Source organism: Garra rufa, chromosome 4 (assembly GCF_049309525.1).
Source record: "Garra rufa chromosome 4, GarRuf1.0, whole genome shotgun sequence".
Taxonomy (NCBI): Eukaryota; Metazoa; Chordata; class Actinopteri; order Cypriniformes; family Cyprinidae; genus Garra; species Garra rufa.
This window is the reverse complement of record NC_133364.1, coordinates 14,884,687-14,912,282: the sequence shown is the minus strand read 5'-3', so window position 1 is coordinate 14,912,282 and position 27,596 is coordinate 14,884,687. Positions and strand designations below refer to the sequence as shown.

General features: G+C 33.2%; 1 protein-coding gene across 13 annotated transcripts in view; it reads left to right on the top strand.

The window, feature by feature from the left end:
- Positions 1–22,746, top strand: part of LOC141333649 (glutamate receptor-interacting protein 1-like) — a 331,685-nt gene extending 308,939 nt beyond the window's left edge. For 6 of the 13 annotated variants that reach the window (XM_073838710.1, XM_073838715.1, XM_073838706.1 and 3 more), the window contains 8 exons: positions 846–1,031; positions 8,849–9,017; positions 11,948–11,986; positions 12,281–12,392; positions 12,557–12,601; positions 18,158–18,391; positions 18,832–18,978; positions 20,224–22,746. In XM_073838710.1, the coding sequence (XP_073694811.1) occupies positions 846–1,031; positions 8,849–9,017; positions 11,948–11,986; positions 12,281–12,392; positions 12,557–12,601; positions 18,158–18,391; positions 18,832–18,978; positions 20,224–20,487 (1,196 nt within the window). In that variant the 3' untranslated portion in view covers positions 20,488–22,746. The remainder of the gene's footprint in view (positions 1–845; positions 1,032–8,848; positions 9,018–11,947; positions 11,987–12,280; positions 12,393–12,556; positions 12,602–18,157; positions 18,392–18,831; positions 18,979–20,223) is intronic. The other 7 variants (XM_073838707.1, XM_073838718.1, XM_073838717.1 and 4 more) reach the window with 3 other exon arrangements.
- The last annotated feature ends 4,850 nt before the right edge of the window (positions 22,747–27,596 follow it).

Sequence of the window (27,596 nt, the reverse complement as noted above, 5' to 3'; positions counted from 1 at the left end):
CCAAGCTGATTTTGTGTACAAATATATAAATAGTGTCTGTGTATAATCTCTTTACAAAAACAATTTTATTGTTTATAAAAAAATATATATTATTTAAATTATTTTATTTATTTATTAGATGTTTTATATCAAGGGTAGGTCACCCAAAAATTAAAATTCTGTCATTAATTACTCACCCTCATGTCGTTCCAAACCTGTAAGACTTTTGTTCATCTTCGGAACACAAATTAAGATATTTATGATTAAATCCAAGAGCTTTCTGACCCTCCACAGACAGCAACACCCAGAAAGGTAGTAGGGACATCAGTGGTTCAACTGTAATTTTGTGAAGCTACAAGAATACTTTTTGTGAACAAAGAAAACATAAATAATACAATAAAAAATTAAGGTTGAATCACTGATGTCACATGGACTATTTTAACTCTCAGAAAACACTCAGATTTCATCAAAAGTATGTTAATTTGTGTTCAGAATATAATTGATTTTTCTAAAACATTGTATTATTATATTTCCTGAACTTTTGATTGGCACGTTCTTTCACTCTCATTGTCTCTGTTGCTCTTTCACACACCCATTAGCTCCCACAATACTGTGCATCTTTGTAGCTCTAAAAAGCAATAAAGCTGCCAAGCCGTGAGTCATTAAAGCCTAAGGTCTGATTAGTTTTGTCTCCATCATATCATATACTGTAGACTGACAGTAGACAAGGTAAAGTCCCTTATACAAGAACAAAAGATCAAATGAGCACTGATTTGTAGCCCCAATATCCAGTAAATTGTATAACTCTCTGGTCTATTGATCCATAGGTCGAGTCAATCGTCTTGTTTATTTTGTTCTTTCTATAGTGGCAAGCCCGAAGCAGCCCTCAGTAACGGGTCGCTTGAACGATCTGAGCGATATGGAGGACGACGGTCAGGCTGGGCAGAAACCCGGTAAACTCTCGGACATCTATTCCACCACCATTCCCAGCGTGGACAGCGCAGTTGAATCCTGGGATGGCTCCGCCATTGATGCCACCTTCAGCACCCAAGGTAAAAAGGTTTTATTAATTTTTATGAAATGCAATTAGTTTTTCTACTAAATAAGTCTCAGTAGCCTCTAGGCAAAATTTTTGATTGGAGCTACATTATTTCAGCATAACGATGTGAAACCAAAAATTACTTTTGTAAATTATGTTTAAAATTACATCTGTTTTTTAGAAGGTTCCAGCAGGCATTTCATTTTCTAATTGCAATCGAGATGACATTTGTTTAAAAGGTTTCTGAAATGGTCCATGACAAGCAGGTGTCAAAGTTGGTTTCTAGTTTATAATTTGGTGTAGAAATGAACCCAGTGGCCTCCAGCTTTTAGCATCATTACATTTTAGCATCATTTACTCATTCTCATGTCATGTCTCAGACTTTCTCACATTTCTAACTTTCTGACTTTTTTACTCAGAATTGTGTTATAAAGTCACAATTGTGAGATAAACTAGTTGCAAGTTCTAATGTCAGAATTACAAGATATTTGACTGCAAATTTGACTTCTTTTGTTCAGAATTGCATGATATAAACAGTAGTGAATTATAAAGTCAGACTTGTAAGACAGACTCACAACTACTAAATTAACTGGCAATTCTGAGAAATAAAGTCGCAATTCTGAGAAATAAATTTGCAATTCGGAGAAATAGTCGCAATTCTGAGAAAGTCGCAATTCTGAGAAATATTTGAGATTTTGAGAAATTAACTTGCAATGCTGAGAAATAAACTTGCAATTCTGAGAAATAAACTTGCAATTCTGAGAAATAAAGTCGCAGATCTGAGAAATAAAGTCACAATTTTAAGAAATTAAGTTGCAATTCTAAGAAATTAAGTCGCAATTCTGAAAATATTTGCAATTCTGAGAAAGTCACAATTCTGAGAAATAAACTCGTAATTCAGAGAAATAAAGTCACAATTCTGAGAAATAAAGTCACGATTCTAAGAAATAAAGTTGCAATTCTAAGAAATATAGTTACAGTTCGGAGAAATAGTCGAAGTTCTGAGATAAGGTTGCAATTCTGAAAAAATAAACTCACAATTTTGAGAAATAAAGTTGCAATTCTTAGAAAAAGTCACAATTTTATATCTCACAATTCTGACTTTATAACACAAATGCGAGTTATGTCAGAATTTAGATATAAACTGAGAACATCTTTTTTTCCCGCACAAAACTGGAGTTTGTAACTCGCAATTGTGAGTTTCCATCTCATAATTGAGAGAAAAAAGTCAGAATTGCGAGATACAAACTCACATTTGTGAGAAAAAAGCTTTTATCTCGCAACTGAGAGTTTATACCACACAATTCTGACTTTACAACTCCAAATTGCTAATTTGTACCAGGCAATTCTAAGAAAAAAAGTCAGAATTGTGAGATAAAAAGTCACAATAACCTTTTATCATTTTTTATTCAGTGACAGAAACAGGCTTCCATAAATTTGAGATCTGATGACTTCAGAAAACGTATTATTATAATTTGTGCAGTCTCATTCGCATATCTATTCAAATGAGATTTGAGATTGTACGGTTTCAGAACACAATACAGCTATGTAGGTGTGTGGATCATTTATGGGGCTGTTTGTTGTCCTTTTGACAACATAATGACATGAGAGTGAGTAATGACAGAATTTGTCCATTTAATATCACAATGACGCACAACGCAAGCTTTTTTAACCTGGTATGGGTTCTTCACGATCACCATGGTTACACCACCTGTTCTCTCACATTAGCTACAGCACCAACAGTGTTGGTCCCATTGCATCCTGGGTGTTCAGATAAGTCCCAGCAGGTCTAATGAAGGTTTAATTGAGTTTTCCATTCTCTTCGGACCTGCAGATATGTATTTACTGGAGTAATTATTTGGAGTCATCAGCAGTGGGATACGTGGCTTTAATTAGGCCGGCTGGTGGTACAGTGCTGGGGCTAATATAGAAGAATGCATTATTTTACTAAGTGGAAAATGAGTCCTAATGAGCGCTGGGATACACACGGCCATTTGGATAACTCTCCAGTAATATGTTTGAATTGCAGTCAGCTCTCCTGACACTGAGGCCTCCTGGTCAAAACTAATCGCAATCATCGTTTGCTCGGAGAATGCCAAGTAGGCACATCACACATTTCAATGTTTAATGCTTCCTATTCATTTATGAATAATACATATAAGCTTTACTCCCACGCTTACCCTTGTATTCGCATATTAGTGAAAATAATTGCTGAAATAACAGTTTGTTCATTGATTCTCAAGGTTTAATTGCTTACAAACATTTTTCTGAAGTGTGAGTGTGAGGAGGTAGATTTCTTCACCAGAATTTTCTGCTAATTTTGCTTTGTAGATAATTTCAGTTTTAGGCATGCTTTAGAAAATTTTTATATATATATATATATATATATTTTATTTTGCAGTGTAAACTATCTATCTATCTATCTATCTATCTATCTATCTATCTGTTTATAATATTGATAATGATGAAGAATAATTAATTTTAGTTATTTTTGTTTCAGTGGAATCATTTAGCTATGTAGCATGTTGCTTTTTTTGGTAAAAAAATCAATAATTTGTTTTTCTTACAATTAATCATTTAGCTGTTTAGTTTTCATTAATAATAATAATATTTTTTTTTTAAATGCCATTTTTATTTAGCAATTATATAATATATATACACACAATACATAAATTATATATATATATATATATATATATATATATATATATATATATATATATATATATATATATATATAAATATATATATATATATATATATATAAATTTAAATTGATCTTTTGATTGTTTGTAATAATGATAAAAACAACAGTTAATATGCAAGCACTTTTCCCTTTTGGAAATGCAATTGTAGTTACGAATATGATTTTAATCTCATCAGTCATTTTTAATTTATAGAGATGATTAATTCATCCCAGTGCGGCTGACATGCACCTCCTCAAAAGCATCTTTCATCTTGTATGTTATTTCACGTGTCTCTCGGTCTGATGGGGTGGAAAGACAGTTTCCGCTCATGTTAACAGGTTCATACGGTTGCTCTCCCCCCTCAGGCAGCACTGCTCTCTTTCTCTCACAGCTCCATACATAAATGAATCTCAGATGGCTGCAGAGATACAGAAAGCATTCACAGGGAGCAGCAATCTGCCCCTTAAATTATGGATGATGTGGACAGAGCATAAATTTAAGGTTGCTGGCAAACTATTGGCTCTCTTGGGATTCAACCAGTACAGCTGTATCCAGAGATAAGGCCAAAGCTGACTCTGAACTTGATACCTTGGAAAGTTAAAGAAACCATATGTCTGACGTCTAAGACGATTAATGGTCTACCTGAATGCAATATTCAATCTCATTTTTGTTCTTGCTGAGTACAACATATTTTTTTGGCCACCTAAGCTTTACCATCTCAACCGTCTTGTATAGGCTATCTTATTTATTTATTTATTTTTTTCCTAAAAATTTGTTTAAATATTTATATATTAAATATTGTTTTTATTTTACAGATTTATTTTCATTTCAGACTTGCGTGTCATTTTTTACCATCTATTTGGTTGCCATCTTAATAATAGTAATATAACGTATAAATATTCATGATATTTTCCAAAAATATTACGTTTAAATATACTAATTATATATACTAATTTATTCTAAAATATTTTGTTTAAATATTTATGTCTAAAATATTATTATTATTATTATTATTTTAGAATTTTATTACATTTTGACTTGTGTGTCTTTGTTAACTTTGTTAACTGTTGTATTTTGTAGGCATTTTAAAGAAAATAGTAAACAATAATGTTAACCATCTATTTGATTGCCATCTTAAAATAATAATTATTATAATATATCACATAAATATTCATGATATTGTCCCAAAATATTTTGTTTAAATATATTAATAATATAAAATATTTGGTTTAGATTTCATATATGAAATATTATAATAAAAAAAAAATGTATTTTATTTTTCAGTCTTTGATAACCATATATTTGGTAGACATATATAAAAAAAATATAATTTAATCATTTTTTAAAATTTTATTATATATTCTATATATGTATATAGAATTGTTTTTTTATTTTTTAAAGACTTTGTCATTGATAATTATCTATTTGGTAGTCATTGTAAATTATTATCAATATTATTATTATTATTATTATTAATAATAATAATAAATAATAATAATAAAAATGTTAACCATCTATTGGGTTGTCATCTTAAATATTATTAATAATGCATAAATATTCATGATATTTTCCAAAAAATATTGTTTAAATAGTAAAAATAAAAATTGTTAAATAGTAATATCTTTATATCTAAATTCTTCTTATTTTTACTATTATTTTAGATTATTTTCAGACTCTTTGTTAACAATATATTTGGTAGACATCTTTATTAATAAAAATAATAATAAAACAATATTCATGATGTGTGTGCGTGCGTGCGTGCGTGCGTGCGTGCGTGCGTGTGTGTGTGTGTGTATATATATTAACAAATAAATATTAATGCTTTTTCAAAAAATATTTATTTTACATATAATATATAATTTGTTTTTAAATATTTAGATATAAAATATTATTATTATTTTATAATATTATTTTATAATCTCAGGTGTCTTAATAATAATAATAATAATAAATATATAACATATAAATATTCATTATATATATATATATATATATATATATATATATATATATAGTTTAAATATTCTTATAAAAATAATAATAATAATAATCAAATAATATAAGTACATATTCAAATATTTGTTAAAAATATTTGATGTAAATATATTAACACCGTCATAAAAGTTATGACTTACTGATATTTTTATCTCTTGTTTTTTCCAAAATAACCTGTTTTGTCTTTTTGATATATGTCTTATTACCCAGGACCTTTAGAAAGCAAAGCATGAAAATAATAATGCAATATTCTAATATAAAATAACACGCTTCTGTATGTATATAATAATAGTCATTATTTTTGACATTTATTGCCACTATGAACTCAGCGCGGTTGTCCTTTTCTCGCCGCTCGCACATTAATTAGCACTGTGCATTTTCCATGCACAAGATCCTAAATTCCACACATGCAGCCAGACATTTTAACTCATCTTTGAGACATTGTTGCTGCTTTTGTTTGCCTTTTTGTCTCTGGCTTCTGCACATTGCTATCTGCGTAGGAGCAGCATGAGTAGCATGCGGCTGCCCATGCGCAGTTCACAAGAATATTAATGTCTGAACATATCATCATTCAGCATTTCCAACACTTATTTCTTTGAATAAGGGACGTAACACTAAAATAACTATTGAGAGCCTTATTAAGGATTCCTGCACCTTCTCCAGCCCTGAGGGGTGAGCAAATCACAAGCATTTAATCCTTATTGAATAGCTGGTGAATCTTAAAGCCCTGAGGCTATGCAGCGTTTGGCGGCGGTCACCGAGGGAGAATCAGAGCCAAGCGTATGAAACACAATGCTGTGGCTCCCTCCGGAGATGAGTGTGTGAACACAGCTAGCATGTTGTTCTCTGCTCTCCCTATAGTCTTCACCCTGCCCTCCAGCACTCTCGAGCCAGATTAATGAGGGGAGCCTGGGAACCTGTGCATCCGGGAGCTCTTGTGCGAGAGTGTGGCATAATGCATACGTGTAGTCTGTCTTTTGGGAACAGTTTATTGCCATTGCTTTTTTTTCTGTCTGTCTCATTCAGAGTCAAATTGATTTTGGGATTTTTTTTTTTTTCTATATCAGCAGGCTAATGTTGTGTGCAGGGTACAAAAGTGCGTGCCAAGTGCCAAATGCAAGTAGCATTGCGACCTTGCCAGCTGACTGGTCGTTTCAGCATGAGCTACAGCAATACATTTTGTCAAGCTATTTATTTGTTTAGCTAGTTGTTTTAAAACTAAAAATAAATATTTTAGTTCAAATGAATTTAAAATTGAATCTGAAATAAAATAAATCTTACTCCTCACACTCACACTTCAGAAAAATGTTTGTAGGCAATTCAACCTTGAGAATCAATGAACAAGCTGTTATTTCAGCAATTTTCACTAATATGTGTATACACGAGAAAGCGTGGGAGTAATGCTTATATGTATTAATAACAAATGAATTGGAAGCATTTCTCTGAAATAAAATTATTATTTAATAATAATAATAATAAGTTATGTTTAATTCAGTTGAATCATTTATATTCTACATTTACTTCAACTAAAATCGCTTATTGTAGTTCTTATTGTCAGTGGTCATGTTAATATTATTATTAATAATAATTATATAATTATTATAATTATTATTATTACTTTAGTTATTTGTTTTGTTTTAGTGAATTATATAGCTATTTTATCTAAATGTATTATTATTAGCTATCATGAATATATTATTATTAGTAGTAGTAGTAGTATTTATGTAATATTGTATTATTATTAATGTTATTATCATATTTTAGTATTATTTATTTAATTTATTTCAACTGAAAATAAATATTTAATTTTAACAGAATTTAAAATCAAATCTAAATTAGCTTTTTATTATTATTAATTAATTATAAGTATTATTATTATTATTATTTAGGTGTTATGAATATATTATTATTATTATTATTATTATTATTATTATTATTATTATTATTAAATGTAATATTTAAGTTTTATTTAATTTTTATTTTACCTGAAAATAAATATTTTGGTTCAACCGATTTTAAAATAAAATCTAAATTGTCTTTTTTATTAATAATAATTATTATTATTATTATTATTATTTCTTTAATATTTTAGTTTTAATTTTTATTTCAACTGAAAATAATTATTTTAACTTAACTGAATTTAAAATTGAATCTAAATTAGCTCTTTATACTTAATTAACGATTATTATAATTATTAATATTATTATTTAACTGTTATGAATATATTGTTTTTATTAATTATGTAATATTTTAGTATTATTTATTTTATTTTATTTCAACTGAAAATAAATATTTTGGTAGAACTGATTTCAAAATTAAATATAAATTAGCTCTTTATTATTATTTATATTATTAATAATAAATATTATTATTACTACTAATAATAAATTATTAATAATATGATTTCTTTAATATTTTAGTTTTAATTTTTATTTCAACTGAAAATAAATATTTTAGTTCAACTGTTATTATTATTATTATTAAGTATTATTCTAATTATTATTATTAATAATTGTAATTTATTAATTTTTTTCAGTTCAATCATTTAGCTATTTATTCTAAATTGGATTTAGCTAAAATAGCTTGTTTTCGTGAGTGTTCATGTTAATAATAATAATAATAATAAATTAATTATTATTATTATTATTATCTTAGTTATTAGTTTTGATTCAATCAAATAGTATTATAATTAATTATATTATCTTTAATTATTATTATTTATTTATTTTGTTTCACCTAAATCATTCCACTATTTATTCTAAATTGAATTGAGCTAAAACAGCTTGTTTTCATCAGTGTTCATGTTACTATTAGCATTAATAATAATAACAATAATAATTCATATTATTATTACTTTAGTTATTTGTTTCGCTTCAATAAATCATATAGCAATTTTATCTAAATTGAATTTAGCCTTAATACTATTATTACTACTATAATTCATTCATTCATTGTAGTTATGCTGTAATAATTTTCTACTTTATCAGAATTGGGAATCATTTAGATATTTTATCTGTATTTTATATTTAAATATTAAAATACAGCAAATAAGAAATATCTATGGCTAATACATTTTCTAAATTCACCCACTATTGGCAGAGACAGCAAAACATAAATTGTGGACTCTGCTTGTGTGTGTTTGTTTTAGCTCCCACGGGTTTCCAAGCATCGGGCTACAGTTTCCACAGCCATGAGTGGAGAAATGCCAAACCCAGCCGCGGCAGCCTCTCTCCGGTGAACAGCAGCCGGCAGAGGAACAACATCCTGCCCGACTTTGGACTCGGCGTGGACGAATGGGACAGGCCAAGCGCTAGCGGGTACATCAACAAACTCTTTGTAAATCATACAGAACACTTTAAATACACAATCAAGCTTATATAACAAATAGCTCACTATTTACTCATCACCATCTTGTTGCTGTTGTTTTTATCCATGAAACATTTATGGCCCTTGACAGTCTATCAATTATGATGTTCGAAAGCAAAAAAAAAAAGATTTAGAACAACAGGAAAATAGTGACAAATAATGGATAAATAATGAGAAAACCTTCATTCTGGGGGGGAGATATTAAAAATATATTAAGGCCGCCAGGTCTGTTTGATGGTTAATGTGATGACTTGAATTCATTGAAAGGATTTTATACTACATTAGCTAAGTACACAAGCTTCTGAGTAAAACAGATTGAAGGAATGAACTCAGTTGCCATTGCAAACATTATTAATCCATAAAAGCTATTACCACTTTATTAATCCAAAAGTGTCGATATCTATTGAATTGTAGACTACTTTACTGCCAGTCTCTACAGAAAGCCATTGCTGCTTAACCACGTCTATAAAAATGTTTTGTTGACTTCTCAAATTTGACATTGCATTGTCAAACTCGCTGTTATTGGAGCTTTGATCGATCGTTTCTGGGGTGATTTGACTTTACTCTTTGTTAGCTCGTACTGTTGGATATTTGTAATTCAGATTCATTGTGCTGTAGATCAAAGGCGTAAAGGGCTCCCATGCGCTGTAATGAAGCCAGCGGCTCTTAGGAAGGAATAAGGCCTTTTTTAAAGTATTTAGCTGACACTAGAGTTATGATCACCCTTTGAGTTTTCTTCACAGGATTGTACGGTTTCCGTTTAATGGTGACTTTGAGCTGCCTTAAAGTCAACATGAAATCAAAGCTGACCTCATTTACGCACGCACTTAACACACATCCTTGGTCTTGCTGTGCACAGTTCGTCTGTGCATATCGTGCCAACTTTTTACAATCCAGTTCAAACCTGATTAACAAAATCAGGGGACTGAGCTGAAAAGTAGACACATCATAAATCAGCCGCACTCATGAATATTAATTAGCTGGCAGAGCTTTCATCCTGTAGTTGAAGCTGATTGGCTGAGAAGCAGATGAGTGGGAACTACCCAGATTGGGATTAACACATCAGAGCAGTTATTCCATTAACTGTAGATGCAACCAGTTGTCAAAAGATCTGTTTTGGTATTAAAATTGACGTCAGTTTTATTTTAGTATTATTTATATACTATCATGATATTTGTTATTAGGTATTTTTTTTATTATTTTAATATTTTGAGTTTTTATTTTAATTGTCATTCAAGGTTCAGCATTTTTTATGTTCATCTTTTTTTCTAATTATCCTATTTAGCTTAAATTTACTTAAACTTAAAGCTTTATTAAATGCTTTTTTTAGCACTTTATTAATTATTTAAAATGATTAAAAAAACATCAAAAATTTTTAGAGACTTATTATATAAATATTATTTATGATTTTATTATTATTTTAGTTTACATGTATTAAGAACAAACAAAAACGTTACATTTCAGCTTTTTTAAATACTGAAAACTATTTTTATATATAATAATTTCTATTTAAAATATGATGATTGTCATACATCAAACATTTTGGGAAATTTATAATTATTAGTAATATTATTATTTTATTATTGTCTATTTTATTGGTTTAATTATTATTTTTTCAAACAACAAACATATTGGGAGAGTTTATTATATTTCAGGCTTTATTTTAAGTACAGAAATGTATTAGTTTTATTAGTTAGATTTATTATTAGTAATATTATTAAATATTATTGTCTTTATTATTAGTTTAATTATTATTATTTTCTTTTTTCTACTTATTTTTGTAGTTGCATATTATTTTCTTTTTCATTTTAGTACTTAAACTTGAAGCTTTCTTTAAATTTATTAAAAACAAACAAAAACGTTATTATATTTCAGCTTCATTTTAAATACCAAAGATCTTTTTCTTTTTAGCTTTTTTTTTTTCATTTTACTATTTCAACTTAAATCATTATTTAAATGTATTTTTTTTTTTTTTTTTACTTTTTGAAAACTTATTTCAGTTAATCTTTCATTTAATATTTATTTTTAATTATATTTCAGCTTCATTTTAAATAAAGTTTTAGGTAACGTTAACAACACTGGTTCATAGTGATGTTTATCAAACATCAAACATTTTAGGAGATTAATTATTATTTATTGTTTTTTTTTAATATTATATTTTCTTTTTTCTACTTTTTGAGGAATATTTCAAATGCACCCCTGGGAATATTTCAGTTTTTTTCTAGCATTTTTAAAATTCATTTTAGTACTTAATTTGAATTTATTTTTAAAAACTACTTTTTTAAAAAGGCAATATTTTCATCTTATATTTATTTTTTAAATTATATTTCTTATATATAAACTGTCATAATTGTCAAACATTTTGGAAGATAATTATGATTTATTATTATTTTATTATTACAATTATATTTTTACAAATTCTTTTTTAATATTTTATCATATTTTCTTGCAATGCCTCTTTAAAACCCCACCGTACCCTTTTTTGTTTGTTTCACTCTAATACTGAGGTAAAATGGATTGCAAAACCCATTTCATGTTGACTTTAAGCCACTACAAAATGGAACTACGACAAACCAATCTGGAAAAACACATCTATATCAGATAAACTCTAGAAATACAGAATAGAAACTACTGCAACTTTAATGCATTCAGTCTTTTCAAATATTGGCAGCATTCTGCAGTCCTTATTTAAATGAAAACAACTGCATAATGCAAAACCTCCCGCATCTTCTCCGACACACATTTCTTTGTCATTTAAGAATGGTATTACAATGCTTTTCAAATGAAGCCCTCAAAATGTCTTATATACAAGCTGTAAAGTCTAAAACACTGAAGTGGTTTGACGTTTGTGTTATTGATTGAAGCTGATCTCCCATTACAGGGCATCCACGCTGCCCACCGGTTTAATCTCAGACAGCAGGTGAGGTTCAGTGCTGTGTGCCTGTTAACCTGCACTGCTTCCCCAAACCAATCCGGCCCTTTCACTTCATAACCCAAAGCCCCACAATCCACCAGGACATCACCACCCATCACAGTGTGTCCGACCGCACCGGGTGTGTGTGTACTGTATGTGTCTCTCTTCAAGAGCCCCACCATAGCCTGCACAGATCATTGGTCGTCCCTTGCGTTCATCACTGTGATGCCTGCCTGCTCATTGACTGCCGCTGTTTTGACATACAAAGCGGTTGAAACGTCCCATTTGTGTTTCAAACAGGTTCACTGTGGGGCACGACGGGACTGAGCCAGACCAGGAGGAGAACTTCTGGTCCCAAGCTTTAGAAGACCTGGAGACGTGCGGGCAATCCGGGATCTTGAGAGAACTTGAGGTAACTCGGAAAAAATAAATAAATAGCACCCGTTTGTGTTCATTCCCCTCTCCCCACGATCATCCTCCAGCTCTATCCATTCATCAAATCCCCCTACATGATCTTTTTTCAGTAGCATGCTGTACCAGCCCTTGGTTTTGTGTAACAGCTCCTTCTTTTTCCAGGACAAGCCAGACAGGCTTCTGAATAAGAGAAACCTGGCCATCTTGGTACCCCTTTCCTTTCTTTGGGCTTCCTCTTTGCTTGTAGCGCTGGCACCCAAGTGCTCTCCTCGTGCTAATGGGCTCAGTGTCTCTTGCTGGGGGCCTGCTTGAAAGGGGAGGGAGGGGGCTCACAGACAACCACTATTGGCATCCACTTCAGATCCTAGGGGTGCATTCGAAATTAATTATGACGTGTTAAAAGTGTAGTTCACCCGGGTTCTGTCTTCATTTATTCAGTTATGTTGTTCCAAACTTGTAAATCTTATTTACATTTATATTAGGGATAGGTATTAAGGTATTTTTTTAGTCATGTCCTCAACAATTATTTTGTATAAAAAAAAAATGTATTACTCGAAATTAAAATGTAAGGTAAAATATACATAAAAACCTGGATGTTTGAGTAAATTTTAAAGGTGTGATGGTAAATTTGTTAAAACTATTTACATTAATATATATATATATATATATATATATATATATTTAATTTCTTTTTTATGTTATGCTTCTTGGCTAGGAATTGCTCTTGTAAGTGCAAATATGTAGAATTTGGTATTATTTAGTATTAATGTATATACTATTATAGTATCTATTGATATTTTTTTAATTAGCTTGTATTTTTATATTTTAGTTTTCTTTAAAAATTTTGTTTTAGTAATTTAGTGGACTTTTGTTGTTTTAATATTTAGTTTTTATTTATTTTTGTTAGTTTTAGTCATTTTAATAGCGCTTCAACTGCAACTTATTTTATTTCAGTTCACTGCAAACCAGGGTTATTTTAGTATTTATTCATATATCAATATTATAGTATCTATTGATTTTTTGGTAACACTTTACAATAAGGTTCATTAGTTAAACATTAGTTAATGTATTAACTAACATGAACTAACCATGACCAATACATTAGTTACTGTATTTACTAATCTTCATTAATGTTAGTTAACGGAAATACAGTTGTTCATTGTTTGTTCATGTTAGTTCACACTGCATTAACTAATGCTAACAAGATTTTAATAACGTATTAGTAAATGTTGAAATTAACATTAACAAAGATTAATAAATGCTGTATAAGTGCAGTTCATTATTAGTTCATGTTAACTAATGTGGTTAACTAATGTTAACTAATGAACCTTATTGTAAAGTGTTACCGATTTTTTATTATATTATCTTATATCTTATATTATAGTATCTAATGATACGTCATTTTTGTTTTAATTTTAGTAATTTTAAGACCGTGTCAACTTATTTTATTTTATTTAGTTGCCCAGGTAATGTTTATATGTTTAGACTATTTGTATTTATTTAACATTTTATTTATGGGCTTTTGTTGTTGTTATTTTTTTATATTTAGTTAATTTTATTTTAGTTTTTAGTACTGCTTCAACTTAAACTTATTTCATTTAGCTGGCAAGCTAACATTTATATATGTAGAATTTTTATTTAATTTTATTATTATTTATTTTTTAATCCTTATCCAGTCACAGCAAACCAAGGTTATTTTAGTATTTGTTAGTATTTTATATACTAATACAGTATTTATTGGTATTTAATATTAATCTAATCTTTTTTTAATCTAATGTTTAATTAGCTTTTATTTTTATATTTAGGTTTTCATTTGAACTTTTGTTTTAGTAATTTAGTGGGCTTTTGTTGTGTTTGTTTTTTTTAGTTAATGTTTATTTTACTTTTAATAATTTTAGTACCACTTCAACTTATTTTAATTTATTTCCATTTTTAAAGTAACATTTATATATGTAAAAAAAAATAATAATAATTCTTATCCAGTCACTTCAAACCAGGGTTGTTTCAGTATTTTTTATATATACTATTACAGTATTTATGATTGTTTTTTAGTTTGGCTTAAATTTAGTTGGCTTTTGTCATTTGTTTTATATTTATTTATTTTTTAATTTCAGTCATTTTAATACCCCTTTAACTTCAAACATTCTCTCATATATACATATAATGCATATATATTCACTCTCCCAGATAATGCTTTTAAAAGCTAACTGCAACAACATACATTTTTCTTTAAAAAAATGAAATTAAATGCATCAATACAAACCTCTTTGCAAAATAACACTTTAAAAAACATTTGCACTCAATCAGAGCTTGCAAAAAAATAAATAAATAAATTTGAAAACTCGGCTGCCATCATTAGACTAATGAACAAATTCGGTCTACTTCTAGCTATCACATTGTTATTGTTCCACATGTTGTTATTCAGAAAAAACAAGTTGTGAAAGTATTCGCCTGTTAACAGCAAGGCCTGCTGTGAAGAAAATGTGCACTGACGGCACAGGGACAAACTGATATCGGTCTGATAAGTGACTCAGTTTCTCATTGCGGTTTTCTTCCCACCATAAAGCAGATCCTCATCTAGTGGGATGCTTGACTCTAACGAGAACTGAATGTGCCAATAAGAATCGAAATATTGCCACATTCAGTTCGGCCTGAAAGTACACGGCAGCATCGCTCATCAGCCTCGACATCATGAATGTGCAACACAGTGTCTTCAGCTGTAATGGTGAAATTCAGGTGACGAATTCAATGCATTTCATTGGTGCAAAGTTCGAATAGAGTTTTTACAAGCCAACTTGATTTAGATCTGAGACTGTTTTGTCACAGAAAACAATGGCTTCAGATGATTTAAAGGATTAGTTTACTTCCAGAATAAACTTTTTCTGATCATTTACTCAGCCATATGTCATCCAAGATGTTCATGTCTTACTGTTTTTAGTCAAAAAGAATGGCTTATAAGGAAATCATTCCAAGATTTTCCTCCATAGTGGACTTTAATGGGAGCCAATGAGTTGAAAGTTCAAATTGCACATTCAATGCAGCTTCAAAGGCTTTTCATTTTCTAAAAAATCTTAAATTTATATACTTTTAACCACAAATGCTCGTCTTGCACTAGCTTGACTTGAAAGCTCATGTTGGAAAGGTCACGGGTTACATAGGCAGGAAGTACTGACCCTGTACAAAGAAAGCCAAACGGCCTTTACAAAAAAATGTAAAACAACAATGTCAGACAATTTTTAAGTTGGAGGAGAAAATGAGACGATCCTACCCTAAATTTTGAACCAAAGATCTAACCACGCATGATTTGTGGTTAAAAAGTACATACTTTTTAATACATTTTATTTTCTTTTAGAAAAAGGCAGATTGTTTCACTAGATAAGACCCTTATTCTTCTTATTCTTTGAAACTGCATTAAAACTGCAATTTAGACCTTCAGCTTCAGGTTTTTTCTCAAAAACCTTAATTTCTTTCCTTCAGCTGTAGAACGACAGACATCTTGGATGACATAGGAGGATATTCTCAGGAAATTTTAATTCTGGAAGTGAACTAATCCTTTATAGCATTTGGACTACTTTTATGATGATTTTGTGGGGTTTGACTGTGTTCTTGTCAAAAATGCCCCTTTCTGTGGAAGAAATCTGGGTTTGGAACAACATAAGGGTCTGTAAATAATGACAGAATTGTAATTTTTGGGTGAACTATTCCTTTAAATATTATAAAAGGCCAAAAAATGTGGATAGAACTGTTTAACGATTCAAATAAAAGCAAGAATCTCTTTGAAAATGGCTTTAGGTTGCTGTTAATTACATTTTACTTTTGGTCAGTGTCGTACGGTAGATAATATCTGCTGTCATGTCGCGCATTGTTGTATTTGACATGCTTTGTGGCCAGCCTTGAAACGTTTCATGAAAGCAGATTGATTTTCTTGCGTTCGCTTTATCAGGTACCTTGAGTTAAACGCGGACCACGAGTAGCCGACGGCGCAGAGAAGCTTTTAGTACTCGACGTTAGGGATCGCTTTGAAAGCTCTTCACTTTCCATCCCACTTGTCTGTGGAAACAAGATAAAATCAAAAGCCTTTTACGCTGAATGTACCCTTTGGCCCTAATTGGATTCGATGAAAGTGTTTGCCTCTGGTTTGTGTCAGTAGAATGTACTACTGAGCTCGAAACGGCCCGAAAAACATTCACACGTTTTCATTTCTCACATGCTGAATTGATTGAATGTGGTGTCAAGGTGCATGATTTACATGTCTGATCACCGGTTTAATGGTTTTTTTACGCTGCTTACCACAAATGCATCAGCTTAGAAGAGTTTTTCCCTCTTTTGTGTGGTCACCTGTCATTAACCTGGAATCCCCATTCCGTGCAGTTTGAGTGAGATTCACGCAAACTAGCAAATGACGGTAACTTGAAGAGAACGAAGGCATGTGGGCTCATGCAAAGCATGATGGAAGAGCTGCAGCAAGGCTTATTGTTGTGGAAATATTTCAGTCTTGTGTGGTAGTGTCCTCAGCAAAAGCCGAACCAGAACCAGGTTCTTTTTGAAGATCATCTTCAAAGGACTTCAAGACACATCTAAAAAAACGCCCACCGTTCATAATGTTTGTTTAATCATTGCCATGGCTTGCCATGGTGGAAGTCGAAGTGGTTCAAACCGCCCATTAGTGTGTAAAAATGCATGTTACTAAAAGTTTGTGTATCGTTGTCCATCAGCATTTTGCTTCTTGTAAACATACTAAACAGAAAGTCTTACAAACTGTTAATGAAATGCATTGTCACCATCTGTACTGTCACTGACACAATGAGTATTTATAAGTTTCACTGTAAATGTAACTTACATACACTATTGTTTAAAAGTTTGGAGTTGGTAAGCCAGGCTACATTCAGTTGATCAAAAGTCCAGTAAAAACAGTAATACTGTGACTGTTTTTCTTTTTTAATATATTAAAGAAGTTCACTTCCAGAACAAAAATTTACAGATAATTTACTCACCCCCTTGTCATCCAAGATGTTCATGTCTTTCTTTTTTCAGTTGTAAAGAAATAGTTTTTTTTGAGGAAAACATTTCAGTAATTACACTCCATATAGTGGACTTCAATGGTGTCCGTGAGTTTAAACTTACATAATGCAGTTTATATGCAGCTTTTAAATGGCTCTAAACAATCCCAGCTACAAAGAAGTATCTTTTCTAGCGAAAAGATTGGTTCTTTTTTAAATAAATATTACAATTCTTTACAAAAAATGAGATGGGAGTTTTTCGACATACCCTAACTGTCTTGAACCGGAATATGCAGAGCTAGACAAGATGAGCATTTGAGGGGTTTTTTTTAGAAAATAACCGATCGTTTCGCTAGATAAGACCCTTCTTCCTCGGCTGGGATCATTTAGAGCCCTTTGAAACTTCATTTAAACTGCATTTTCAAAGTTCAAACTCGCGGGCACCATAGAAGTAAATTATCTGTAAATTTTTGTTCTGGAAGTGAACTTCTCCTTTAATGTTTGTTTTCAGGATTCTTTGATGAAAAGGAAGTTCAAAATAGCAGAGTTTAATTGAAATTGAAATCTGTTGTAACAATATGAACTGTCATTTTGATCAATTAAATGCATAAAAAAACATACCGATCCCAAACTTTTAAACAGTAGTTTTGACTACTAAACTTTACTTATAAAGTGTGTTTGAGTGCGTTTTGCTCTCTCTATAACCTTTACAGCACTTACATTTATTCATACTCAGCTCCATTCCTCATGGTTTTCCCTGTAGGCCACCATCATGTCGGGCAGCTCTTTGAGTCTAAACCACGATCCTGCGCCCACCCGAAGCCATCTTGGCCGCCAGGCCAGCTTTCAGGAACGTGGCAGCAACAAACCACAATACACACAGGCCAACCGCAGCAACACGCTGCCCACTGACGTCGGCAGAAAAGCTTTCGCCATGAGGAGGATGAAGCAAGAGATCAAAGACATCATGTCGCCCACCCCGGTTGAGCTTCATAAGGTGGGAATACAGTTTTTTGGGTCATTTCTAGATCAGTTCAGTGATTATACAGCAGGTTTTAATGGGATAGTTCGCCCAGAAATTACTCACTCTCATGTCGTGCTAAACCTGTAAGACCTTTATTCATCTTCGGAACACATATTAAGGTACTTTTGATGAAATCCGAGAGCTTTCTGACCTTGCATAGACAGCAATGCAACTACCACATTTAAGGCCCAGAATGGTAGTAAGGACATTGTTAAAATAGTCTGTGACCACAGTGGTTCAACCGTAATGTTATGAAGCTACAAGAATACTTTTTGTCAGCAAAGAAAACAAAAATAAGACTAATAAGAGGTCTTACAGGTTTGGAACAACATGAGGGTGAGTATTTAACGACAGAAGTTTTATTTTTGGGTGAACTATCCCTTTAATGTGTATAATTTCCTCCACCTTCATAGGTGAGTCTTATGAAGGACTCGGACCTTGAAGACTTCGGGTTTAGCGTTTCTGACGGAGTCTTGGAAAAGGGCGTTTACGTAAACAATATCCGTCCGGGTGGCCCTGCTGAAATCGGAGGCCTGAAGCCATACGACAGACTGCTACAGGTGAGCCACTGTGAAGCAGTCCCATCAATTAATTAAAGGTTGTATCAGCGATTTCTAGCCTGAAACATAAAGTGTCAAATTCAGCTGACCTTTCATCACGATCCGCTCGCTGCCTGCCCCATAAATTGTCTGTGAAAAAAACGCGTCTCTCTGGTCAGCCTAGGGTCCGAGATATGCCAAAAAAACAATCGGCACTACCAACCTTTCCACAGATAAACAAACAGTGTTCCAACCAATCAGCGTCAGGGGTTTGGTGTTGTGGACTTTCGCTCCGCCTCCCTCACATCCCTGCACCAGTAGGAAAGTCCACAACACCAAACCCCTGACGCTGATTGGTTGGAACACTGTTTGTTTATGTGTGGAAAGGTTGGTAGTGCCGATTGTTTTTTTGGCATATCTCGGACCCTAGGCTGACCAGAGAGACGCGGTTTTTTCACAGACAATTTATGGGGCAGGCAGCGAGCGGATCTTGAAGAAAGGTCAGCTGAAATTGACACTTTATGTTTTAGGCTAGAAATCGCTGATACAACCTTTAAGTTGGCTTGAAAAAGCCAACTTGCTGAAATGCTATTTAAGCTTATATTTTATTCTTCCACTTAGACTAAATGAGACGCAACTCCTAGAGCTTTTGAGCTATATAAACCAAATTTGGCCCAGACCTTCAGACTGGTCTGAAGTTAGATGCTATATCTTTTTTAACTGATGGGACTTACGGTTTTCCTAAAAATGAAGATTAAAATTGGGGAAAACCCCATAGACTCACACTGATGGAATCAAAAAAGTCTTCAAGTAAGCTATCTATCTATCTATTGGACTGTATTGCCTTCAAAACATTCAAACTTTAATCTTTAAAACTATTTACTTTAAACTGAAACTTTCAAACTTTAAGCTTTTAAAACTTTTTCTAACTTTCTCGTCTGACTTTCTCAAGCCAACTTCAAAGTTCATTTTCAAACTTCACTCATCTAGTTAATCTTTTAAAATGTAATCAAATGCAGACTTCATATTTAATTTATTTGACAGACACTAGTCCATATTGATATCTGATTATGTGTACAGGCCTAAATGTTGGCAAATTCTGTTAAATTCCATACTGTTCTATGGCATTCCGCATTTTACAGTAAATTCCATTTCCATGACTGGATGATGCAATTCTGTCTGCATTTTCCACATCGTGGAAATCATAGGGCCCCAAAATACAGAAAAAAGTGTATGTATAAATATTATTCTTGCTTTGTGCTACAGATAAACCACGTCCGGACTAGAGACTTTGACTGCTGCTTAGTGGTTCCTCTTATAGCGGAGTCCGGGAACAAACTGGATCTAGTCATAAGCCGAAACCCGGTTTCTTCACAGCCCTCAGAACTAAACCCATTGTCCAATGACGAGGCAGTGAACTGGACTGACGCTGGGGAACCTCTTGAGCAGCCCGCTGCAGGGCTGGAGCAGGGCCAGCACAACTCCATGCTAGTGGGACTAGAGGACAGAGACCCCAACAAGACTTTATAGCAGAACTCCTCCCAGGTGCCTGCAGTGGAGCGCTCCTCCTCATGGTGCTAAAGCGAACCCTCCCCTCCCTAAAACGGCTCCCTCTAGTGGAGGAAAACGAGAGGGGCTTGTTGTCCTATAGCACACACCCAGTCCCTTTCCCAAGTCAGAGCATGAACCACCAAGACTAAGAGGTCCTGACAAGCTGGGTGTGTTTTTACCCTGTGAAAATGGCGGCGAAGACCACACTGACCTCTTGGCAAACCAAATTGTGGAAAACAAAAAAAGCCTGAAACAGTGCCATCCCTAATTTTTATTGCCAATAGACGAGAATAGTTTTGAGGAGGACTCAAAAAAAAAAAAGAAAACTCAACTATTAACGATATCGGACTGGCCACTCTGTGATCGTCCGTGTTTGTGTGAGTCCGAATGAGTGTGCGCGTGTCCCGAGACTTTATTTTGCAAGCCTCTACAAAGTCTGTCAAGTCCCACGTTCGAAACGCAACTGTCGATCCTCCTATTTTGTGATACTGAAACACAAGTGTGTGTATAGTGTATGTCCGTGTATTTCCTTCTATCTGATGCCAAGGTCAGAGTTGATCCTTCTCTCACTCAATGAGAAAGAGGATGCAGCTATGTGAGGGGGGAAAAAATAATCAGCACAATGAATTCGGTAGCCATTTTTCAATTGTGACTGAATGTGGGTTATAACCTAATGCATGAGACCTTTTAATGAACTATTTTGTAGTACTTCTGTCCAAAAAAAAAAAAGAGCAAGAGCTTGGCTACACAAAAACACCATGTTTCGGTTCTTTGTCCGCTATATCACCGTAAATCCGAATGTCGCTCATAAGGAGAGGGTGGCACAAAGGCACCTTATCTTGAAATTGGACAGATGTCTATTTTTATGAATAGAGGCGGATGATTTATAAGGGATGTGTGTGATTTTGAGCGATGGCTGGTTAGCATGAGGTCGCTATCGACCGTGTACCGGTAGCAAATTTATGGCACGGAGAAGGTCATTCGGTTCGGAAACTCTTTGTACTTTGTTAGGTAACCGCCGTAGGTCTGCGGTCTCCAGACTCTCGCCCCACATTTTGAGGAAATCCATCATTGGCCCAAAGGATAGAACAGCTTATTTATTCCGACATCAATCTCCTAAATGAAAACGACAGGCGTTCAAGTAGGTACTCGCATATTGTTTACTCCGCGGTCTGTGATAAATGAGAATATTACGACGAACAAATTCATCTCATTTGCTTAAATTTGCAGTATCCACTTATGACAAAAAACAAGCATGGGGTTGATGTCCATGAGAAAAAAAAGGGAAACAATTCTGAAAAGATTTTTTTATTCCTCCCCTCATTGTTTAAATAGTTATAAATCATTGTATATGGTACTGTTATGGTTTTATATGTCTCATCTGACATTTTTTTCCAGCCCAAAGGGTTCGTTTGTAAAGAATAAAAAAAAAAAAAGTGTCAACTCATGAGCGAATGCCGACCACTAAACACATTTGTAGCTCTGCTTGGAAAAAAAATATAATACTGTTAGTAAAGAAAAAAAAAACGCCATAGGTAAGCTGCTAATGGCAATGAAGACCCTCACCCACCTGTGTGAAACTGTGCTTTTGATTGAGTGACGTCACCCTCGTTGTCAATGCTCAAAGATCCTGTCTACTCACTATTTTTCAAATGGCACATTGTGGTCCAACTACTGAAGCGAACAAAAACCTCATCAACCCACTTGATGGAGAACGTTTGACGATGATGAAAAGGTGTCTTTTGTTGTTGTTTTCTTTCAGATAAACCTTCAGGTACGGGTTCATTCCCCAAACTCATGCACTGAGATATCTTTCTCAATTCGCTACGTGTTGAATTACGGTTCTCGGGGCCTGATTCAAAAGTTAGTCACTTTCATTACACTTTCCTTGACCTGTTTGTTAGGACACTTCACTGTGTGACCGCAAGTCAAGTGAAACGAGTCATTTTTATGTTGCATTTGTGAAAACGTTTAGTGAAGTCAAGCACTGCCAGTTAAAATAGTGGGTGTCCATTTTCAGTATACGATGAATTTATGATTCAATGTCACGGTTATGTCCCTGAAATATTGTATTTTTATTTCTAATGGACAGGTATTATGAGCTGTAAAGTATTTTTGTACAAATTTAATACTTTGTTAGCATGATGTTTATCGTCTATGTATAAATTTGGGGATTCCTACAGCTGTAATCCTTTGTATGGCTGACGAACCAATAAAACAACATGCCGAGTGAAGAGATCACACCGAAATGCTCTCTTTATCTGTACAAAATGCTCTGCCACTCACATTGACAAAACAGCAGAGGTCTTAACCTCAACTCCTGCAGAGTTTAGCTTTAAGCAGTTCCAACTCACCTGCTTGGTAGTTTCTAGTAATCCTGAAACCTTGATTAGCTGGATCAGGTGTGTTTGATTAGGGTTGGAGCTAAACTGTTGCCCTTCAGGAATTAAGTTTGAGACCAATGCATAACAGTAAAGAAATACATATTTCAGTGCACATAGGAAACATATTTCCAATTCGGCCACATGTCACGCATTCAAGTTAAAAACATGAAGTAGCCTAAACTGAATTATATTGTGAACAATAAATTCAAATAACAACATCTGAATATGAAATGATGAATAATATTCATCTCTCTCACTTTTGCCCGTTTCATTCATAAAATATGTCCTTCAAACAAGAGCCTCCAGCATTAGCAAAATAAAGTGTAAAGAGGGTCTTACACTAGACGACATCTTGCATCACATCTTGAAATCACTCATCGTTTTCCATTTAACTGCATTTACAATTATTTGAAATAAATATTTGTAAATACTGATTTCACCCTTGGCTGCAAGAGTGCATTTTTCTGTAAAAATTGTGTTGTTTGTTTTTTGTCTTGAATAATGTGTATGCTTCAAAATTGTAATTATTTACATTATTATTTGCGACATATAGCGCAACTGTGCTCACGGCGACCCGAGTTCGATTCCCTCCTCGAGGTCCTTTGCCAATCCTGCTCCCATCTCTCTACCCATTGATTTCCTGTCATTTCTCTACTGTCCTGTCCATTGAAGGCATAAAAAAGCTCAACAAATATATCTTAAAAAAAATTGTAATTATTTTACCACAATAAGAGGGATCATAAAAAATGCATGTTTTTATTTAGTTTTTACTTAGTACTGAACTGAATAAGATATTTCACAAAGACATTTACATATAGTCCACAAGGGAAAATAATAGTTGAATTTATAAAAAATTACCCAGTTTAAAAGTTTACATGTGCTTGATTCTTAATACTGTGTTTTATTTAATGATAGTTGTTCATGAGTACCTTGTTTGTCCTAAACAGGTAAACTGCTTGCTGTTCTTCAGAATAATCCTTCAGGTCCTAATTCTTTGGTTTTACAACATCTTTTTCGTATTTGAACCCTTTCCAACAATGACTGTATGATTTTGAGATCTTGAGATCTTTTCACACTGAGGAAGAACTGAGGGACTCATACACAACTATTACAAAAGGTTCAAACCCTCACTAATGCTCCAGAAGGAAAAACAATGCATTAAGAGCCAGGGGTGAAAACATTTGAACAGAATGTGTACATTTTTTATATTTTGCCTATATCATATTTTTTTTCATTTAATTTTTTTATTTTTATTTAGTACTGCCCTTCAGAAGCTGCAGTAGACACATGTTTCCCAGAAGACAAAATAAGTTACATTTACCCTGATCTTCAAATCAAAAAGTTTTCACCTCCTGGCTTTTAAAGCATCGGTGAGCATTTGAACATTCCGTGAGTCCCTCAGTGTAAAAAGATGGATCTCAAAATCATTGTTGGACAGGGTTCAAATTCGCAAAAGATGCTAAAAAAAAACAAAGAAATTGTGGAAGCTGAAGGATTTTTTTGACAAACAGCTGGCATTTTAACTGTTCAGGACAAACAAGGTACTCATGAACAACTATCACTAAACAAATCAAAACAAAAAAACAGCTGTGGATCCTTCATTCAACAACACAGTATTAAGAATAAAGCATATGTAAACTTTTGAACGGGGTCATTTATTATAAATTCAACTATTCATTTCTCTCATGGACTATATGTAAACCTCTTTTATGTGAAATATCTTATTCAGGTCAGTACTAAATAAAAAATAACATGCATTTTGTAGGATCCCTTTTGTTTTAAAATAATTAACATTTTGCAGATACTGCAAGGTGTATGTAAACTTTTGACACCAACTGTAATAATATTGATTGCCCTTTCGTTTGTACTTTTTTTTTCTAAATCTAAATTGAAACTTACTGATGCCACTTTTGCCTGCAAAGGCCTACTATTGATTCGATTCACTTCTTTGAACTGCCTCCTTAAACGTGTATAAGTGTGTACACAATCGAGTATTAACCCCCGAATATTAGAAGACAAAGCTACTTTTTCATTCCATTCTCTATCAATGAGAAAAGATTGGCTTTTTTAATGGATGTGAATGGCACAGAGGCGTCAATTTGAGTTCAGTATGTTACTATTTTGTGTGAGAAATCACTGCAAACGATTCGGTGCATAAGCACACTGTCTAAATGAATCAAACTGAATTGAGAACGATTTCATACCTTTAGGCAAACCAGTTTAACCGATTAGATCAATAGTGATTCATTCATGAATCCGACTGATTGAAACGATTATCAAGTCAATATACGGTAATCATCCTCAGACAAAGATTTACTGGCTTAAAGAACTTTTAGCGCCTGCTTACGTTATAATTTGTGTCTACTACATTGTGTAACTACATTGCGATGACTATTAATGTCTGCTTTGGTTAGCGTAGCATACAGATAGCTGATTAAGTAGAAGTCTGCATGACTGCCATTTCTCTACCAGATGCTTTCTATTCAGAAAAGCATTTCCAGCTTTTGTCTCCCTGAGTAAGCAAATGGTAAGTGTTGTGCTGATAGAGAGGGATCGATTTCAGTTATCTCTTCTCTTAGAAGAAGATACATAACCATTAAGCTTTCACTTGTTTGAAATTTTTCCACCACTTTAAATTATAAGCAGCTTACAACTTGACAAGCTCCAGTTCAAAGTAGCTTTCCTAAAATTATATGGTTGTGTCACATTTGCTGTTAATAGGGAGAGCTCCATCTGGTGGTCACTTAGGGTACAGCTCACAGGCAATTATGATTCCCAAGGTTGTTTATTTGTCTAAGCTTTGGTGGTTTAGGAATTTAAATCTACTGAGCGGCTGTTTTTGTGTAACAAGAATTACTCTTTATAATGAAGATGAATGGTGCACGTCGGAAACTAAATAAGATCTCATTGAAACCACACCAGCTGTTACAGAAACACCTTAAAGACACAGTGTGTTCTTCTGACTGCAGATGATTTTAAAGACTGATTTGGGCTTAAAGGAATAGTTCATCCAAGAATTAAAATTCTGCAGAAAATGTACTCAACCTTAAGCCAAACTTGATGCAGAGTGAGCTTGTTTATCAGAACAGATTTTATAGAAGCATTACATCACAATATCTCCAATGGATCCTCTAAAGTGAATGGGTGCCGTCAGGATAAGAGTCCAAACGGCTAATAAAAGCATCACAATAATCCACAAGTAAGCCACACAACTCTAGTCTATCAGCTATAGTCTTGTGACATGAAATGTTGTGGTTGTTATAAACAACTAAGATGTTTTTAACTTCAAACCACTGCTTTCAGCTAAAATGCAAGTATATTTCTCGGAATCAGGAGAGAAATAAGCAAAACCAGTTCTAAACAAACATGACGGTGGATTTTGGTGTAAAAGGACAACAGGGGATGGACTTTTTCCACTAGAGGAAGCTTTATTAAAGATTATGGACTTGTATTCTGGCCGAAAGTGAATGTCTAAAGTTAAAATGCCTTAATTATAGATTTGTTTCTTGCAAACACACAGCTTTTCACTTCGCAATTTATTCATTCATGGATCAGAGTCAGAATATTTTCCCTAAAATAAAAATATGCTGAAAATGTAGTCACCCCCAGGCCATTCAAGATGTAGATGAGGTTGTTTCTTCATCAAAACAGATTTGGAGAAACCAATGGTGAGTAAATGGGTGCCGTCAGAATGAGAGTCCAAACGGCTAATAAAAGCTTCGCAACAAGTAAACCAAATGACTCTGATCCATCAATGAATAAATTGCGAAGTGAAAATCTGTGTGTTTGCCAGAAATAAATCTATATTTAAGGCATTTTAACTTTAAACCTTCACTTTTGGCCAAAATACAAGTCCATAATCCTTTAAAATGCTTCCTCCAGTGGAAAAAGTCCATCCCCTGTTGTCATCTAACATCAAAATTGACAGTCATGTTGGTTTAGAACTGTTTTTGCTTATTTCTCTCCTGATTCAGACAAGACCAATTTTTCACTTGAGAAATAGACTCGTATTTTAACTGGAAGCAGTGGTTTGAAGTTAAAAACATCTTTTGTTTATAACAAACACAGCATTTAATGTCACAAGACATTAAGGAGTCATGCGGCTTACTTGTGGATTATTGTAATGTTTTAACCAGCTGTTTGGACTCTCATTCTGACGGCACCCATTCACTACACGCAGAGGATCCATTGGTGAGTGATGCAATGCTACATTTCTCCAAATCTGTTTTGATAAATAAACAAACTCATCTACATCTTGAAAAGCCTGGGGGTGACTACATTTTCAGCTAATCTTCGTTTTGGGAAAACTCTTCCTTTAAGATTGCAGCCTGTAATATCTGATATGGCATAAAAGGGAAAACAAGAATTGGAAAAAGAAAATAAGGCAGTGCTATGTGGCACATGAAAGAAATTATGTGATGGAAAGCATCCCCTGAAATGCGATAAGCCATAAGGTTACTCAGAAACACCTGGGAATGGATACAGGGGATGCAGGAGACAGTGTACTTCCAAATGAATTATGTGGCAATGTCCCTGAGGCTAGCTCCACATAGACTTTAATGAAATGCGGTGTGGACACCATAAAGAGCTGGCTTCCATCTCGAGCTCCTGGGGGAAAGCACTGGGCAGTGGTGCATTTTGTTAAGCATGCCCAGGAGAGACTGTGAGCAACATTTGGAGCTGCTCTGGCGCTATTCGAATGCC